Genomic DNA, 18983 nt, shown 5'->3' on the forward strand with positions numbered 1-18983 from the left:
GATTTACTAACTCTGCATCTGAAAATAAATAACACAGTTCACCCTATTCTGTGGGACAAAATAAAACTACTGGCCATTTGGAGGGCTGAAACTGAGACCTTTTACAAAAGTAATAGATAGCAAAAGAAATTTGAAAACTTAGAAAATCAAGGGAGACCCCCTAAAGTAGTACAGCACCATTTGAAACAGGTAGTTCACAATGTTTCTAACAGAGAGCTGACTACAGCAGAAACAAGTGTCTTAACAAAGGGCTTTAATTTTGCAGTAGCGCCCAAAAGAATTCCCATAGAAACAATAACATGTGAAGTGGAAGCCAGCTTGACAAAACTTAACGTTGAGGATGCTGATAAAATTAGACATGAGGTTACTAACATTATCTGCACTAGTAAACCCCCTAAAAGTAATCTGCCCAGAGAAGAATACAGAGCATTGCAGGAACTAAGAAAGGATGATAGCATAATCATATTGCCCGCAGACAAAGGCAATGCTACGGTGATAATGAATATAGTGGATTACGATAAAAAGTTGCTCGAGCTCCTCCAAGACGTTACGTATAAACCCCTAAGTACTGACCCAACCACATATTTGGAAAAAACTACCAAAACCAAGATAAAGGCCAGCCCCATAGATAAAGAAAGTTCAACAAAAAATCATCCCTAGAGAGAAGTCATCGAGATGTCCAAAACTATATGGCCTCCCAAAAATACATAAAGAGGGCATACCTCTCAGACATAGTTAGCTCCATAGGCTCGCCGATGCAAAACTTGGCTAGATATTTAGTCAAACAACTACAACCGTTTGCGGAATCGATTGCTTCTTATGTGCAGAACGCATATCATCTCATAGAAATTCTGAGAAACCAACGCATAGAGCAGGGTGACCTACTTGTAAGCTTTGATGTGGTCCATTATTCACCCAAGTACCCATTATAGAAGCTCTAGCAATGATCAAAAAGAAATATCAACCACCAAACCACATCATAGAATTGGCAGAGCATTGCCTATCTAAGACCTATTTCATGTATAAAGGACAAAGATACAAACAAACGCAAGGGGCACCAATGGGATCACCGCTCTCCCCAGTTATTGCCAATCTGTTCATGGAGGGATTAGAAATTAGGGCAATGGAACAAACTACTTATAAACCAAAATGATTGGCTCAGATATGTAGATGATATGTTTGTCATCTGGCCCCATGTAAAAGACAAGCTAGACAATTTTCTAGTACATTAGTACGCTTTCCTCGCAGAAGCACAAAGCCGAAGACACCAGCCTGAAGATGACGAGTGGGAACTTGTCAAAACGTCATGAAGATACTCTCAATCTTACACGGGAAAAGACCCGAATACACCAAAACGTGCATACCTCTACCCGTGAAAATCTACAAAAACATAGAAGTTTTTCCCTCAATAATCAATTCCCAGTTTGTTTGCATATTGTCTAACTCTGTTATATTTCTTTTACTATGTTTTAGACCCAAGCATACACCTAACACAATCAGCATTATAACCATGTTTTGTAATCTTAAACTGAATCTACTACTGGTGGTAGGAAAGAAGAGAATTGACATTAGAAAAAAAAATTCAAAGTAACATGAGTGGACTCCCATTTACAAACAAACTTCAAACTTGGTATGTGGGTAACAGAAAACTAGACATGAATCTATGGATTTTGAATAGATGTTAAGAACAGTGATTTTCTACTGTATCTGACCAAAGTGAGAATAATTTGTTGCAAGAAGTGGCTGTTATATTATAGCTAAATACTTAATATTAAACACTGTAGGAAAAAAACGTTAGTCTACAGTATCCAAAAATTAGGAATCTGGTGACACCTTTTCAGACCAATAAATTTAATTAAGACAATAAAATTAATTAAGACATTTCAAGACCTGCAGCTTATTTCATCATACTCCAATACATTTGACAGTTGTATCTGAAGACACTAAAATTTATTAGGCTAAAAAGGAGTGATCGGACTTCTATAATATAGTACTAATAACAACCTGTTGTGGCTTTGTTAGAAAGACTAAAAAATAGTAGTATCTCAAAAGTTCTGTACCTAAAGTTCTATATTAAAAATCCTCTGTTCCTTCACACAATTATGAATTCTTAAGTTTCTTCAACTAACACATATCCAAGTTAAACATTCTTGGAAACTGATTGATAATTATAATATAAACAACACCATGTCTTATAGTCAATGGTTCTTGTCTGCTGAGAAAGAAGTTACGGAGTATGGAGATACAAGTCATGGTTGTCCCAAAGGGGCTTTTTCAAAAGACAACAGGACTTTGTTTTTCCTTGAAGATGTTTTGCTTCTCATCCAAAAAGCTTCTTCAGTTCTTACACTATCTTTGAAATCTTTGAAATCTGCTCCAGAGGTTTGATGGACCATCAAGAGCAGATGAAAAGTAATAAAAAATACAGAAAGAGCCGATCAAGAAGTACCTTTCACAAAAGTGCCACTCATGTAACAATAGAGGTAGAGCACCTTGTTATCAAAGTAGCCCTTTCGTTCAATAAGTAAATCTTCACAAACAAAAGGCATTCTATTAGTTCTCTATATGTAACTCTGTATGTGCCATAGTTAACACTAAAAGTACATCAGCTAGGAATAATAAATGCAAGATCTCTACCTACAACATTTTGCCACTTAAACCAGTTATTAAAACTAATCATAATTGCAACTATTGAAACTTAATAATAAATATCAGGGCTGGAATGATCAGATTTTGCAGATTGCACAATTGTTTAATATTTTAACTGCACTGAGTGCATGTGTCACATACTAATGAATCATGCTCCTCATTATAAAGATGAGATTTCTTCCCTAAAATGATGCCTTCCAGATTTGTTGGATTTCCGGCTCTCAAGATAGCTAGACATGATGAGGGGTGAATACCCTTTCCTGCTTCTGGGTTGCAAAAGGCTGATATCTTAGGTTTAAAAAGGGTATGTTCATTAGGTTTAAAAGCAGGTTTGCTATATTCATACTTGAAAATTGTTAGGGGAAACACCTATAAAGTATATTATCCCAATTTAGAGAAGAAACATTTAAATTCAACTGCAAATGTCAAGTGAATACATTTAGTTTTGTTTTGGGTAATGAAATGTATTTTAATTTCATTGTAAGTAGAACCAGCTTTCTTTCTTAGTAGCTATACAACATATTTATGCCCCAGTCTCACAAAAATAACCCTGGAAGTTACAACCGCCTGATAAAACGATCTTAGAACATGGTTTGTTTCAACTGTTTGCCTTCCCTACTGCTTTTGTCAACTGCATGTCTCATTTCCAATGTAGCAATAAAACGATGACGCCCTCATTGCCCGATAGGATTAGCAAATATAGTGATGCAGGCAAGCAAAAAAGTTTGAACAAATCTGAACAAAAATTGAACAGACTTGCTTCATCACAGCTATTGCAAAAGTTAACATTGTACTCAAGAAAATATAGCTTTTTTTAAAAAAAATACACCCAGACAGTGGAGCTCAGGTACAAACAAACAAGGTAAGAACTTTCCAACCGTCCTACATTTAGTTAACAAACTCTTCAGAATAAAACAAAAAGGAAAAGGACCATATTGAAGAACTATTTTTGAAATAAATAATAAAATTGTGAAACACAGAAAGATAAAGATTTCTGTCTCTTTTAGAGATCCCACATTCAGTCTGCTTTATCTATTTCCAGATCAAAAGGAAAGAATTGGCACAGCCCCCACTGCAACTAAAATTCTGAAGGTATTTCTAATGGAGACAACTGGATAGCAAAGCAGTATGGCTCCAATCAAACGTTCAAGATATTTTCGTGCTTTTAGTGCCATTCTTTACCCTTAGTGAAAGGAGGCATACAATACCGGTATCAAATTGGATAAGAGAGACTTATGCTACCTTGACTTTTTAGTTAAAACAAAGTAATATGACTCCTTTCTACTGCTTTCAAATACAACTAAATTGTGAACAAAGAAACTATTTATTATAAAACTCTGCCTTTCTCAAAGTCTATTTTGAACCTTGTTTTCCCACTAAACAAAACTGCACTTTGATAAATGCTGCATGAGACAAGATTTTGTTTACATGCACACCTGTAAGAGAAGGAAATGAAACAAGTACAATATATGAAAATACTACAAGTACTGCAGTACTATGCTAATCAGCCTTTATAGTCCTAGCTTGTTTTTTAAAAAAGCACAGCACAGGATGATATTTCTGACTCTATGGTGATTTTAAGTGGATCTCTAAGAAAGGGTATTGAATTACAATACACGAAATGGGGGTGGATGTGGGGTGGTGTGAGGGTGTAGAAGGAAAACAATGGTGAGGCTAGAGAAAGGAAAGCATACAGCTAGTTACACTCTAGAATTGTTTGGTCAGACTAAGGACAGATAACCCAAAATTGGATTAAATATATATGCTGGGCTTCAATTATCAAAATCTTTTGCCATGATTCATGCTAATTGGGACAGATGGGAGCTGAAATCTGGTCACATCAAATTCTGAATCACTGCTTGTAAATTTTATTCAAATGTATTAAGTAAGAAAGATAGAAGAACACATCTTGCCATATTAAAAGTACAGAATGTATCTGGGACAGAGGGATACCCAAAGATGAGAAAAGAAAAGTATGTATCTAGAAGAGATATAAGGAACATGACAAGGATCATTTCTGTATTTACAGTATATCTCATGGTACAGAATCTGAAACTGGGATCCAGTAAGCTACTTTACATATAATTAAGTAGGTAGTACTATCCTTTCCCCTTTTTGTTTTTACTTAGACAGCATGTGAAATATTGCTCTAGAAGGACAGAATCCAAGTACTCTTGGACAGGTAGGTGGTGTCAACAATATACTCCATTCCATTTTAATTTAATTTAATTCTATTTTAAACAGCTTTATTTAATCCATTTTAAATATATAGTTATAATCTACAGTATATGGATTTAGAAAATCGACCATGTACCTACATAATTTGCTTTAGAAATTTATAAGAAATTATGACTGGATTATATATTGCTGAAAGATGTTCAATATTATTTCTGTGCAGCACAACCTCTTCAATTCTGCCACTTTCCTGTTAATAATAGAAATACATGGATCATAGACTTTCAGACCCACTACCTAAACATTTAAACATCAACCCTATGCAAATGCATTCATCTGGGGAAACATCCAGCATATGTACTGGCTTTAAGTATTTTAGATTTATCTTTTTATTCAGTGTATATAAACAAATAAAATTATTTCGCATAGACAACACTTTTTAGTTTTAACCTAATTAGAGTGGCCTAGATCTGCTAAGTGATAATGTGATTTTCTGGCAAAGCTTATCTTTGATAATGTGAAAAGCTTAGCAAAAGGACAGAAAGCTGTAGTGTGCTAAATCCCTTTCCAGGATCCCAATTCATCCTAAAATTGTATGCCAAAATTGGGGGGGAGGGGGCGCAAAAAAAAAGCACCATTTTATTTCGCAATAACAAAATGAAAAAAAGCATGTAAGATATTGCATACATTTAAATGCATTAAAAAGAAAAGTAAGATCTACTGACCTTCCATTAAAAATGCTAGATAGTACAGAAAAGTGCTTTGTTACATTCTGACCATGAAAGTTTAAGCTTATATTAGCAATTACTAATACTTAATCTCTGTTTACAATATAATCTATGAATGTAGGAGATACATAAAAATAGCATCTACAACCAAGACTATCTTTTAAGTGAGGAATGTTGTATTATAAAACAGACACATTTAGAAAACATAATGAAATCCATTTTTATACAAAATGGCCTCCTCCAGTATTGGACTTAAAAAATAGCAACAACAAATGTTAAAATAACATTTATTGGTGGGGGTTGTTTTTGTTTTGCTGTGTAGAGTTCATTAGATCACTTTCAAGGAGTCTATTTTAAGAGTCAGTCATGTCAGTAGTGGTCAGCTTTTCACTCAGTCGTTAGAAAGATTATTCTGTATCTATAATCCACCAGGTATATTCACACTCCATTGGCATAGATAGTAGTACTCAGAACTGAACTGCTACCTGGTTTTCTATGTATTGCCTATTTGAAATAATCTATACACTTTCCTAATACTGAAGGCTTCATATATTCAGTTTGTGGCATAAAACAGAAATGAGATTATTTCCGTGAAACAAGCACACTATTCAATTATTTCCTTGTCACAGCAATGCATCAGTCATCAAGCTAAAATGTTTGCTTGTGGGCAATTTCACAATACAGGGTTTTCAAACCACGTATACAGACATGCACGGCCATAAAATACCTAGGAGAAATGAAGCTTTAATAACCACTTATGTCACCAGAATGTTAATGGAAGGCCAGCTGATAAACTATTCAGTACAGACAGTTTTTTAATTTACCAGACTGAGGACAAGCAGCTCCAACTGCCTCAGTCTAGTTTTAGTCTCTTTTTTTTAACATTTGGAGAAAGAAAAGGAATCCTACTCACATATTCCCCTTCCCACACATATACACACACATTCTCTCTCTCCTTCCTCTCTCTCTCTCTCACACACACACACACACACACACAAGATGATAGAGACTGGCAGTGTTTTGCTATCACCTAAGCAACCCTCAAAAAGAGAATTGCTGACTTAATCCAATTGATACCCCTTTTAAACAGCCTCTGATCATTACCATCCTACCTCAGTAGCTGCCTGTGAGCCACAGCACAGCTCTTTAAAAAAAAAAAAAACCACACACACACACACACACACAGCCACGAACATCATACAGCTTCTGGCACTGCAAAACTTAACATGCTTACACTTACCTTTTGCAAATGATGACATTTTGTATCTTTATGAAAATAAATACTCTTCTTGTATAAATATAGAAAAATTAAGACACTACCTCCTTCAGAATATGCCAGAAAAGCTCAGAAAAATAAGAGCTTTCTTTTAAGTGACTTCTCCCCCGATGTAGCAGATACTTCCCTCACTGTTATTCAAAATTTACATACCGTCAACAGAATACTCTTTTAGAAAAAAATAAAAGTCCTAATCATAATCGTTTTAGCCACCCACGCTGTAAAAAAATGATTTTCATCAGGATTTTATCACCGATTGTTCCCTGCTCTCTGCCTATACCTATCTTCAGAAATAAATGACTCAGAGAAACTGTCTTCAAGGTAAAAACCTAAGGATTTAAATTTCATCAATGAAAGAGGAGGGTCAAAAACTGTGCCTCACCACCACCCTTTTCTCCTCCCCCTTCACCACCACGGAAACGCCTGGCTGCTGCAGAGATGAGAGTGGCTCACACCATTTCCCTCCCTCCACCCGGCTCCTCCTTTCCTGGGAATTGACTGGTTTCCTTTAAAAGGCAGGATTCCTTAGGACCACCTACAGTAAATACTGGTCCTGCTTTCTCTCCCTCTCCCAGAGCTCCTGGCTGCTTTCCTCAAGCCATCTCTTTCTATATGAGAAGAGGCTCTTTTGATTTTACAACTTCAGTTCTCATCCCCAACTGGGAGAGAGTGGGAGAGGGAGAGGGAGAGAGAGTGGGAGAGAGAGAGGGAGGGTCAGAATTGAACCCCTTTTCTTCTTTCTTGCTCTTAGCTTTAAAGAAATGTTGGAATTTGCTCTGTGAGCTATACCGGCAATTTCTACATTTCATTTTTGTTTTGTTCTTCTCTTTTCTGCCACGCTTCAGCTGCTTTGCACGTTAGGACTGCAATGCTATTCCTCATCATTGCTTCCTTGGATTTAGTGGGTGTAATTTCTGATAGATAAGTTTAACAATGTGCTGTGCAAAACTCAGGTAAGATCATCTGAATTTGTAAAAACATTTAAGCATTTATTTTGTTGCAGTACTTAAGGATTTCTTTCAAAGTTTTCAATGAGATGGTCACTATTAGGAGACAGAACTGGGGTACTCTACAGAATACCTATTTTTATAAGCTTTTATGGCTCAAATGTATTTTCATTTGATTGATCCACAAATGCACAGTATTGTATATTAGTCTAAAAAACTATCAAATCCTTTTTATTTCAAGAAATAACATCAGAAAACTTAAAATGTTTTCAATATGATGACCAATAACTGGAACTGTGGGAACATGTTTATAGATGATCTTGCAAAATGACAGAGTATTACAAAATAGCCGCTGTAGAGAACATAAGCATTTACTGGATGGTTTTCTTCTATTCCCACTCAGCTCTGGGGTTGGGGGGGGGGCAGATAACATACTTATAAACAATGAACTGTAGCCCCAATCAAATACATGGGTTTTGTCTGGGCTGATAATTAGTGCTTTGCAGCATAAGTTTTCTTTTTTGGACTTTTTTAAAAATCCCCCCCCAAAAAATCAAGGGCTCTGGAAAAATAAGTAAATAGGTAAAAATTAGAGGGACAGAAGAAAAGATGCATTTTGAAAGATAATTCTACAGGAATGGAATGAGAGCAAATCATAAGGGATCACTTGGGAAAATCTGTGGAGCTGCATATTGATTTTCTCCATGGCCTACAGTTCCTGTGGGATCTATAAAACAGACTGAAGTAATTCAAGACTCAACACACAGTTATCCACTTGTGTGTTGTGTAAAATCAACACACAAGTGGATTACTGGGATAAAAGTAAATTATTAGCTTCCACGATATAAAAGTATAATTTTATTTTTTCAACGTAGGCACCACCAGACTCCAGACTGACGTGTGTGTGATTCACCCCACAGAAATAACAGTCTAATGTTCCTGCAATTATTCTTTCACAATTTTTATGAATGCATAATAAACATTTCATTTTCTCTGTTATAACAGAAGGAGATATCCATGTAACACTAAGTTTGCAGGATCTACTAACCCCTGCAAACTCAACCCTGTTCTCAGGGTTTGTGAGATATATAGAACCATGAACTAACTACCTTGGCTCCATTTCTACACCATGCTAGACTAAAATACATTTGGCAACTTTATAGATCAATCTACCTTGCAAGCACACTATTATGCCTTCTTCAGCTCCCAGAACAAAAGGGACCTTCCTAAAGCAATGGCAGTGAGCAGAAGGGGCCCTTCAAGTGAAATTCCACTTCCAATGTCTTCAAAAACAGTAGTTTTCCAATGCATCTTCTAAAATGTAACCTCAACTCAGATTAGTCTAAGACTAATCCTAATTTCCTGAAGGTCTCCAGTTCAGGTACCAATTAGAACTGGCCTGCTTATTTCTTTGGCTCAAAGTCCCTTTAGAGTTGCAATGCTTTCAGAATAAGAGAAAGAGACAATTCCTGTAAAGGTAGGGCTTCAGCTACTCCTTCCATGAGCTGAAAGGAATTGGGGGGGGGGCATATGCTTTCTCTCTCTCTTTTTTTTTTTAGCACTTTTGCATACTCAATGCCTCTATCAGTAGAATTTCCGATTTTCTATTTTCCTCTCCCCAGGAAGCACTAGCAAGGTCCGGATGGGGAAAGAAACCGGAGGGAGGTTGGGTGCGGCGCCGGGGAAAGTTGAAAAAGCAACAAGAGGCCGGGACCTAAATACGACCTTCATTAAAGCAAAAGCAGTAAATGAAAAACACGCGGAATGGGAGAAAGCGGAACAGCAGCGTTTCAGAGAAGAACGTGACTAACATCATGTCACCGCAGCATATTTTCCCCCTCGGGCCGCTTTCCACTTTCATCACCATCACCACCCCGCACCAGCTGCTTTCAAAACACTGGCGCGCGCCCGCGAGCGCGTCTTCGCGCGCCCCATTCCCAGTTCCCGGCAAAAAAAAAAAAAACTCCAAGCAGAGGCCTCCTCGAGGCAATCCCTATTTTAGGAGACAAAGCCAGGCAAGAGGGCGGCGGTAGAGCAGGAGCAGCTATTCTCCCACCCCCTTCCTTTTCCAAGCCAGCAGAGATTACCCACCTATTTCCTCGGGCGGTGGGGTTGGGCCGGGGAGTGGGGAAGGGTTTGGGAGCTCAATTCTGGCAGTAAGTGGTGGGATTTTTTTTTTTTTTTTAAAAAAAAGGAAAAAAAAGTGGTGTATTTCACAAGAGCCTGCTCTGGTCTCTCCTCCCACTCACGTCAGGGCTCCAGCAGTGGGCCTCGAGGAGGGAGGAGGAGCAGGAAGATCGGCGGCGGCTGCAGCAAGTTAAACGACTCCCTTTTAACCTGCCAGCGTCAAGGCGGAGGAAACTCACACGGAAGTGCCGCATGAAACACAGGCGTCGTTGTTTTGCCCTTAAAAGCGCAGCCGCAAACCGCACGGCCAGGAAGATGCCAGAGGAAGGCTGCCTGGTAATTGGTTGCTTTGGGCCCAGGCTTTTGGTTTACCAAAAACGGCGATCTTTTCGCTGCAACCGCGCGCTCGCAAAATAATGGGGACACGGTTGTCTTCCAAGCTACGAAGTGTGCGCTGCGCATTTATTTCCTGGAGCAGCGCCGATCTCCCGTGGAAGTGACTCAAGGACGAGAATTTGTGGGAAACACCCGAAAAGCCACGCTCTACGAATGTGGGGGTCTCGTTGTTTTGGACCGCTTTAGTCTTCACTCTGACCCGGAGACACTGATACGTGCGCAATGAATGCAATAAGGGTTCGCGTGTTCCCTTGTGAGCATTTATTTTTATATATCATTGTTACATTGGCCGTTTTCACCCAATATGCTAAACTGTAACATAATTGTGGATTAGGACTAAGCCCTGTCTTAAACTGTGATTTCTTGACTGAGACAGATACTAAATTATATTGCGGTTTGGCAAGCTTTGATATAGTTTATTATGGTTGTAAAATAATGAGTAAAATACAAAATATGTGATCGATTTACATTCGATCTCTGTTCAGGAATTCATGGCACTCACTTTTTTTCCCCATGGAAAAAAGGTAGCTGAGAGAGTGGCTGGCCCAAACTCACTATATTTGTGTGGTTGAAAGTAGACTAAATCTTGGATATTCCTGGGGCTTGTCCAATATTACTGCATCACAGTAGTGGAATGCAGCCATGAGATCATTTACAATAAAATATTGAAAATTACTTTCAGATGTGAGCTAAATAGCCTCCAGTTCTGTCTGAGGACAGTGAACCACCGTTACCCCAGGTAGGAGAAGGCTGAGTTAAAACTTGAAAAGTTTGGGATTTTTTTTTAACAAAAAGCCTTCTCCCTTAGATGAAAAAACATGTGAATACAGCATGGAACTCAAGAGTTCCTTACTTTAAAAAGAACAACACCCTTCCCTGATAATTAACCATCATCTCTCAGGTGCCAACAGAGATATGAAGGCTCTCAGTTGAGGATCTATGTGACAAGGTTTGCAATCATTTGCGCATTTTATTTGTTTATTAAATTTCTATGTCACCCATCTCCCCTACAAGGTAACTGGTTGGCTTTGCGCCAAATTGATAAAGAACTTTTGAAAGTCAAGAGTCACTACAAATCATGACTGTTTAAAAGTCAAGATTTTGAATAGGATCCAAGAGTTATCAGTACAGCAATCTTTTCTGATGTAGAAAGTTGACCTTCTCTTTTAAAGGTCAGTAAGCATTTCCCCCCCAGCAGTATTTTGAGAATGTAATCGCCTAATATTCATCTGTGCCATCAAAGAAACTAGGTACTGATTTCAAATGTAATAAAAATATAAATCAAATTAAAAAAAAATGTAATAACCAAAACAATACAAAGCACCTAGCAATAATTTTATGTGTATGTCTTACAGAATCAACAGAAAAATGTCTATACATCAAATATTCAAAGTATACAAGAAATATTTAAGGTATCAAACAATTTGAAAAGTATAAATTGTGGATCTGAAAAGGAAATAATTAATATGAAAAAATAGGTTTTCCAGAAGGTCTAATGAAACAAATATGAAAGTTTAAAAGCAAAATACTTTGGCCTTCTTTTGTTGGACTAATGTGAATCAAAAAGAATCGGGGGTCAATGTGGGAATTACAAAACAGCAGAGATGGAATATTCCTAGAGGGGCATTTGTTGGTAGAGAAAAGCTGTCGGATATGATCATCCAGGTTAAGGCCTATTGAAGTAGTAGTAGCAATAGTAGTTTATTGATTAATCTTACAACCATATCAAAAAAAGAATAAAAATAAAATACAGGATCTAATTCCAGAGTAAAATAGATAAAATAAATGGAAGAAGATGGAAATCAAATAAAGCAAATCAAAAATAAAAATCAAATTTTTAAAGCAAATATTTTGCTTTAAAATTTTTATGCTTCTCTTTGTTGTTTCCTATAAACAAACACATTCAGAAATATGTAAATGGATAGGTAATGGGGGAAAAGCCAAAAAGAAGTGTGTAAAAACACCTTCTTCATAAACCACCTGAATTTTATAACCTATTCCATGACTTATTTGATAAAAGTGGCCCTCCAGCTACAATATGAAAAAGGGAGAATTTGAAGACTAGATTCTGCCTATTTATGCATCAATAATTATTTCCCTGCACTTTGGCAGTATATCCTACATTGCTCTCCACAATATTTTAATAGAATTATAAATAAATAATGAAGTCTAAAAACCATAAATACTCTCAAACAAGATTTCTATAACTGCAGTAGTATTTTTATGGAACAGCAACAACCACTTTTATTATAGACAGTAAGAAACAGTATTTTGAGATTAGCAATGGCAATATCAAGATTCTAAATCTTTTCTGATACTGCTCCTTAAAAGAGGTCTTTATTTCTGGTGCTGTCTGAGACAGGCCATGGACTGTCACCAGTCTGGAAACCCCTGAGTTAAGCATTAGAAGAGCGGAGCTGTGTATAGGGGCCTTAATCTGGCCCAGCCGGCATTCTTGAGGTCTTCTGAGTATTTTCCCTTTTCCCCCTTTTTTCAGTGAAGTCTTTTCCTATTATTGAAAACATTTTTTAGCAAAGGCATTGGACTCACAACAGTAGCATCAATAAAATTACCAAAGAAAAAAATCAAATTAAATTATAGGCCTACATAGTCACCTCCAAAGACTCAGGGAAATTTAATCAATAATGGTAAGTTAGCAATTAGGTCACCTGCATTTAAGTTTAGCAATTCCTTAACTTTCTCATGGAATTCATTATTCATTTCAGTAAAACAGATGCATCAGTGTCTTTAGCCATCTTTGATAAAGGTACGGTAATTTTCCTGATCATATTTTATTTATAGATTAAAAATCAGTAGAAGAGAATGATAGATGTTTAATCCAAATGTTTTACCTATTCTTAAAGCTGCTGTTCCTAAAATTGCGCTACTTTAAAATGTATGGTGTCCATTTCACTTATGGTAACACTATTATCATTAGTCCATTAGTCCATTTATTTAAGCTTTAAACTGTGCTTTATTTGGAAACCCATATTGTCCACATAGGCATGTGGATCAGTGCCAACAGTACATGCACAGTTCTACTGATATTCTAAATTAGAGTTGTGAAAGTAGGTTCTTACTCTGTTTGAGAAAACATTGCAGCTGCACAGAGGATGGATGAGAAAAAAATGTCAATTCTTTTGTCCACCTGATTCAGTAATAAAAATGGGGTATCTCGTCTGATGGACGGAGGAAGTTCTATTTAGAGAAGAGTGGAATATTATTTTACTTAACAATTTATGCTGTATGCCTAATGCCTCCCAAAGACCTGCCCTCTGTGTATACACTGGTTTTACTTGTTGCTATAATCTCAGATGTTTTATTTCTATTACTGAAGATAAATAAATTACGTTTATGACAAATGTCTGTTAAAATGTAGCCAAGAGTATTTGTTATCAGGAAAAGTACGACTTAATTTTAATTGCTTTCCCCTTTGTTCAGATCAAAGAACAAAATAAAGCAATATTCCTATCAATAGTCATCAGTAAAAATAAAAAATAGAACTCGTGACTGATACATCTATAGTTGTCTGCCTCATAATTAGATTGAAAAAGTATATGGGTAAAAGTTTCTCTGCCTTCACTAATGTAGGTAGGTCTTTCATTTCCAACCTGCTATATATGATTACAATGGATTTCTACTTATTAAAGGAATATAGAGGAACTATGTAGTAGTTCATCTTTACAAACCAAAGCACTCATCCATAAACCATGCTGACTGGGAAGTCTAAGATCTGGAGAATCCCTGGTTTAGGAAGGCTAACTTATGTAATGTAATGTTTTGAAGATGAATCCTTAGAAGGATATGTTTCAAAATTGGTAATGCATATAGGTTATTATAATTATAATTACTGTTAATTTAGCCACGTCTTTTCTAATTCAAGCAAATTGATTAGAAAAAAAGGGGAGGAGAAAAATGGCTGATTTTAGAACTGTGTCTATACAATTAAATTGATTGGTAGAGAAAAAGCTTTCATGCACACAAATTGGGTGTTAACAAATATAAAATACTATTAGTTACAGTATAAGTTCTTGTCTAAAACTTACTGGGAATGAGAAAATGCTTTGTTTTTAAAAATATCATTTCCACCCATTTCAGTGGTTTTCATACTGTCCCACAGGTTAAGCTATTATGATTGGTGAGAAATAGAAATTAACTAGACAGCCGTATTAAAAATAAGAAAAACAGGTGGCTCTTCTTTCCAGTTCAGTGAGTACTGCATGGGACTGCAGTGCTACATACAAAGCTGTAGAAAAACTTTGTAGTTATTTATATTTTAAAGTGTATGTGAAACAAGTTTTTAAAAAATAAATACATTTGATGCATCATTATTACTCACCGTTCGTAGTGTATTAGGTTCTGACATATTTAAGAGCTTAAAAAAAATAATGCCAGGACTGTAATTATTTTTTTTAAAAAAGAACATTCCATTGGCCCCAGAAATCATTTATCAAGAAGAGCTATATTATTTAGAACATGCTACATGGCACTCCTGCTAATTAAGTCAATATGCACAGAGAGAGAGAGAGAGACATTGGGTAAGCATACCATGCTTAGACATGCTTCGCTTAACTGTGATTTATTAAATAAATGACTAGATTTGCCCAGCGTACAAAGCTAAAACCATCAAACCAGCCTATGATTCAGTATAATATATGAATGTAGTGTAACATTTAAGTAGAAATCTCAAAAGAGAAGAAAGAAATTTGAGAACTGTTTTCCTTAATCAAATATACTGAAGTTGCCAGGGACATGGTGCTACTTGGATTAAGAAATTGTCTTAATCCTGTGACATTTAGCATCCTTGAAACCCGTTCAGTATGTGAACTATATTTTATATTCCTTAAGACATTTCTCAGATGTTCTTCTTGGAAACTAAAAATAGTAGGATCTTTCAGGAGCAAAGGGGCATATACTTATATACAGATTATCTGAGTGATTTGGGGTCTATTACCATTAATATAAAGTACAATAATGAATAATTGAATGCGGGTCTAAGATATTGAGGATTGCATATTTAAATATGTAAGATGGAAAAGGTATACCTTTTTAAAAGTTGTCTAATGTTCCCTGTGTGGAATATGATCCAACTTCCTCAAAGTCAGTTGAATGAAAGTAGGAACAGTTTTTGTGTTTAGATATAAAAACTGTAACCTGGAAAATGGTATAACATCTGCAAAAGATTTTTTTATGTTTGCATTTCCAGATAAAATTTTACTAGCATTTTTATAATATGGCTACAAATGAAGACATTGTTGCTGTGTGGCTGGATTCATGCATTGTAGTAAATCACAATGTGATTTGGTTGGACTGGATTGGATTGGATTGGATTAGATTGGGTTAGCAAATCAGGCTAATGTTGTGGGTGCTACGTACTTTAATCTGAGCAACATGATAAGATCTATTTTGTGAGAAATAGGGATACAAGTCTGCTAGATAGTATGGAAATCCAGTAGATTTGCAACAAGTACAATCAAACCATTCTGATAACTAGTTCAGCATTATTCTGGAGTAAAATATTGGGTAGAATTTTTCAGGGCTCCATCCTTGTATAGTACTATTCAACATCTTTGTAAATGACACAAATGTTGGGATGGGAAGGATACTTTTTGCAAATAACCTCAAGGTTGGAGGATTAGCTAATGCCTCAGAGAACAAAACAAAATCACAATTCAAAATAGCTTCAACAAGCGTCAACACTGAGCCAAATCCATGAAAATGGTGTCTGAATGTGAAAAATATAAATTCCTGCATACATATAGGAAAAATAATAAATATGCAGTATTACCCATTATTCCTGGCTTGGCAGAAGTACATGTAAAAAGAATTTAGGAATACTAACTGACCATCAACACAATTTGAGCAAGCAACAAGATTGCATTGAAAAGTACCAATCTAGTTTTCTTGTGCCTTGCTATAATAAAAGCAATGTGTTCAACTCCCAGGAGACAGTAATTTAATTGTACTTTGTGCTGCTTCAAAATGTGTTCAGTTCTGCTTGTAAAGCAGATATGAAGAAGTTGGAGCAGGTGAGCTGGAGAGCCACTAGAATGATAAGTGGCCTGGGAAACCAAGCCCTTTGAACTTTGTACCGTATTGGTCTTTGTTAGTTTTTAATCTTCTTTTTAAAACTCTTAATAAAATATATTTTTAAAAAGGCAACTAAGCCCTTTGAGAAATAGTTTACAAAGATAGCAGCTATTAATATCCAAAAAGTTGTCAGAGGCAAGAGGGATATGATCTGTTCTCTGTTGAAACCAAGAGCAGGACAAAGTTCAACAGGGTGAAACTAAAATAAGAAAATTCAGGCTGATTAATGGGAAGAATTTGCTTGATAGTAAAAGTTGTTAATATGTAGAACTGTCTGCTTAGAATAACGGTAGACTCACTCTCATGACTAAGATTTCCAGCGTGGAACTGGCTGTTACATGCTTTATTCCTGGTTTTATCCTGGTCGAAGATGAATGAATTTAATGATAGGTTGTCAACAGTCTATGTTTCCTAGAGCAGTATAATGTCATGATGAGAGAGGAAGTCAGTAAAGCACGGGTCCCTGATGGGTATAAACCATCTGCACTGCACACCTGGAATTGGGTGGGTGATTTTTGCAAAGGTGATAGGTTCATATTCGTTGATGGTTGGGGCAGTTGGAGTTGTATCTCCTGGGGGAGGGGAGATGTGGCACCTGCTCATCCTTTTCTTCTGTCTTCATCCAAAGAATCAGTGCAGCATAGGTGGCAAAATGTGGATCATTGATGAGCTGAGTTTCCAACTGTTAACGGGAAAGCATCCTTTAGCTTGTTCAGTGTAAATGGAGGTAAGGGAAGCTGTTTCTGCTGGTAGTCAGATTCCCATGGGACCAGAGGAAAAGTTTTTAAATTTCTGTATTCTATATTTTTTAGCTTTTAAAATTCTTTGTATTCTGTCCTTCCTATGCTGGTCTACGACCATAATAAAAAAATTGATTGATAAAAATTAACCAGGAACGGGGTAATTAGTTGGGGTTATACTGTTGTGGAAGTTGAAATAGGTATTTCACTTTCTATGATTATACCATTTGTTTGCCCAATATGTTCTATGAGTTAGTATAATGTATGATGCCAGCTAATTGTGTTTAATATATACCATATTTTTCACTCCATAAGACACACTTTCCCCCCAAAAGTGCGTGGAAATGGTATGGGTCCTTTGGTGAATAGCAGTCGGGCCGCAGCTGCTAGGTCCTTTTACAGTGCTGAACCCTGCCTCTTCTGTCTTTGTCATTTCCTGCTTCTTCTGTCTCTTTTCCGCAGTGCAGGAGTCAATAAGCAGAGCTGGCACATGAGAGGAGACCTAGTTCCCTGATTTTTTTTTCTTGTTTTCCTCCTATAAACCTAAGTGCATCTTATGGTCAGGTGCATCTTATAGTGCGAAAAATACAGTATTTGTGTAAAACAAATAGGCACTAAAGATGGTAGATCCTTTACCACCTTTAAAGTCTATTTGTTTTCCTGCAGCTTTCAAGACTATGTGCTATATAATAATAATTGCATAAATTTCAATATAGTTACTACCTTTGTACCCATTTAGCTACAGGTAATTCTTGATTTGCAACCATCATAGAGTCCAGAATTTTCATCATAAATCATGATGATGGTAAGTCAAGGCACACACATGACCTGGCCTGATTTTACAGTTTTTTGCGGCAGTCCTTAACGCAAATATCACAATCATTAAGTGAATCAATATATTTCTATGGGTCAGGGGTGGGTTCTAAATTTTTTTACTACCGGTTCTGTGGGCGTGGTTTATTTTGTGGACGTGGCTTATTTTGTGGGCATGGCTTGATGGTTGTGGCAATTATTTAGGATTTAGCAGAGGTACTGGTCTACCAGGCTGTACCGATCTACTCATGTATTTTTGCAGACACTGGTCTATTCATGTATTTTTGCAGGCACTGATCTACTCATGTATTTTTGCAGGCACTGATCTACCCATGTATTTTTGCAGGCACCGGTCTACCCATTTGTTTTCTTTTAACACTGATCAGCTGTAGGGCAGCCCTTTGAAGCTCCGCAGCAAGAGTTTAAACAGTTTTTTTCCCTCTAGCCATCAGCTGGGACTCAGGAGGCAGCAATAGATTGGGGGTGGGGCCAAATAAAAGGTAAGAATAACGTGGGGGGGCGGGGGGGCAGAACCGGTTCGGTGATGTCATATCATCACCACTACTGGCTCGGCGGAACCGGAAGGAACCCACCACTGCTATGGGTGTGGTTTTTTTCTGGGAAACCAGCTGAAAAGTTTGGAGACTGACAGAAACTCTTCTAAATTGTGGTCACATGGCTGTGGAATGCTGCAACTGGCCATAAAGGTGAACTGGTTGCCAGGCACCCAAGATGTGGTCATGGAATTTGCAGGGAGGGTGGCAGGGGTGGGTTCTACTTACCTTTACTACCGGTTCACATTGTGCCCGCGCGCATGCGCAGATCACTTCTGATGACATCCGGGTCAGTGGGCGGAGCCTCCCGCCAGTTTTACTACCAGTTCTATAGAACTGGTCCGAACCGTGGGCAACCCACCACTGGAGGGTGGTGATATAATTGTCAGAACTCCAGAACTGGGTTATAAGTAACTTTGAGTGATCCATTGTAACTGTGAACTGTTGCTAAGTGAACAGTCATTAAGCGTGGACTACTTGTACTCATT

General features: G+C 37.0%; 1 protein-coding gene across 2 annotated transcripts in view; it reads right to left on the reverse strand.

The window, feature by feature from the left end:
- Positions 1 to 9923, reverse strand: part of UGP2 (UDP-glucose pyrophosphorylase 2) — a 35003-nt gene extending 25080 nt beyond the window's left edge. The window contains exon 1 of one of the 2 annotated variants that reach the window (XM_070933084.1): positions 9867 to 9923. Coding sequence is in view for 1 of the 2 variants with exons in the window: in XM_070933083.1 (XP_070789184.1) it covers positions 6793 to 6811 (19 nt within the window). In the remaining variant the exon portion in view is untranslated. Of the gene's footprint in view, positions 1 to 6792; positions 7144 to 9866 lie in introns of those variants that run through there. The other variant, XM_070933083.1, reaches the window with a different exon arrangement.
- Positions 9924 to 18983: the final 9060 nt, after the last annotated feature.

Source organism: Pituophis catenifer, unplaced genomic scaffold (assembly GCF_029215685.1).
Source record: "Pituophis catenifer annectens isolate HBS135680 unplaced genomic scaffold, rPitCat1.0.hap2 SCAF_1, whole genome shotgun sequence".
In the NCBI taxonomy this organism is placed as follows: Eukaryota; Metazoa; Chordata; class Lepidosauria; order Squamata; family Colubridae; genus Pituophis; species Pituophis catenifer.